The sequence below is a fragment of the Dendrobium catenatum genome, unplaced genomic scaffold, assembly GCF_001605985.2.
Source record: "Dendrobium catenatum unplaced genomic scaffold, ASM160598v2 original_scaffold_280490, whole genome shotgun sequence".
In the NCBI taxonomy this organism is placed as follows: domain Eukaryota; kingdom Viridiplantae; phylum Streptophyta; class Magnoliopsida; order Asparagales; family Orchidaceae; genus Dendrobium; species Dendrobium catenatum.
Genome location: NW_021598882.1, coordinates 86 through 1146, shown reverse-complemented (window position 1 = coordinate 1146; position 1061 = coordinate 86). Strand labels below are relative to the sequence as shown.

Genomic DNA, 1061 nt, shown 5'->3' with positions numbered 1-1061 from the left:
AAGCGAAAATTGTAAAAGAAAAAAAAAAGTTCAGATATACACTCCAAATTTCTAAGAAAACTCTGAATTTTCTAAGAACGCATCAAAACATACAAAGAGAAAAAAAAGGGGCTGAAATGCTGATCAAAATTTTAATTATAATAGCTCAGGATATTAGTTTTGTATATATTATATGCATCTCATAATAAATTTAATACTTCTAAAAATTCACTCTGACACAAATTTGTTCCATAAAAAACAGACTCAGCTGCTCATGCTGAGCTCAACGGGAAATTATTGAGTTTGGTCACCGGACACAGCTTATCGTTCGGAGACCAATCAGGTCCAACCACGTATCCAGTATCAAGCAATACCGAGCTCGGTAATGAACAATACCGATCTCAGTACCGAGTAGGGGGTGATGTGGCGCATTTTCATTGGGCTCCGCACGGCGTCCTGTGACCGAACCCAATAATTTCCTGAGCTCAACACCTCTGACGCTTAGCAGCTGGCGCAGCAGCAGAGGAGGCAAGAGCAAATGACACCTTTTGAGGAATTGCTTGCATTTGCTGCTGCTCAGCATCTGTCCTCTGTTCAACAGAAGAGTTAGGGTTAGAGTTAGTGTTAGGGTTGGGATTGGGCTTCGTACCTTCTTCATCCTCCTCAGTCTCCTCAATTTGTGCGAGATGTTTCTTAGGTATCAAGAGCTGATAGTTAGGGCTAACGAGTGTGTCCTGCTCAGGTGGCAGTGGGATAGAACCAGGTGGTGCGATTGTCTTGGGCAATGGCGTCTTGTTTCTGGTACGAGCAAGCTCAAGAAGAACCTGAAGAAGGGTTTACTCACTACCAAGGTTTAAAAAATGTTGAAGAATGGAAAAATACATTTGGAATGGAGCACAATGAATCAATAAACTTTTAAACAAAGAAATCTTGATGAATTTGATACGAAACACTTGTAGATCTCACATATTTCCAATCAATCTTCGAAGAACAGCGAGATTTCTCTACAAAAATCCACACAAAACCACAAAAACAGTAGATAATTTGTATTATTTGATGAAAAGGAAACAGAAAATAGCAAG

The 1061-nt window shown here is 39.8% G+C and overlaps 1 protein-coding gene across 1 annotated transcript; it reads right to left on the bottom strand.

The window, feature by feature from the left end:
• Positions 1 to 138: 138 nt before the first annotated feature.
• LOC110104598 (transcription initiation factor TFIID subunit 9-like) lies at positions 139 to 815 on the bottom strand (the record flags this gene model as incomplete). The annotated part of the gene is made up of 1 exon (XM_020833771.2): positions 139 to 815. A coding segment is annotated over one exon (351 nt), but the record flags the coding sequence as incomplete, so codon positions are not given.
• Positions 816 to 1061: the final 246 nt, after the last annotated feature.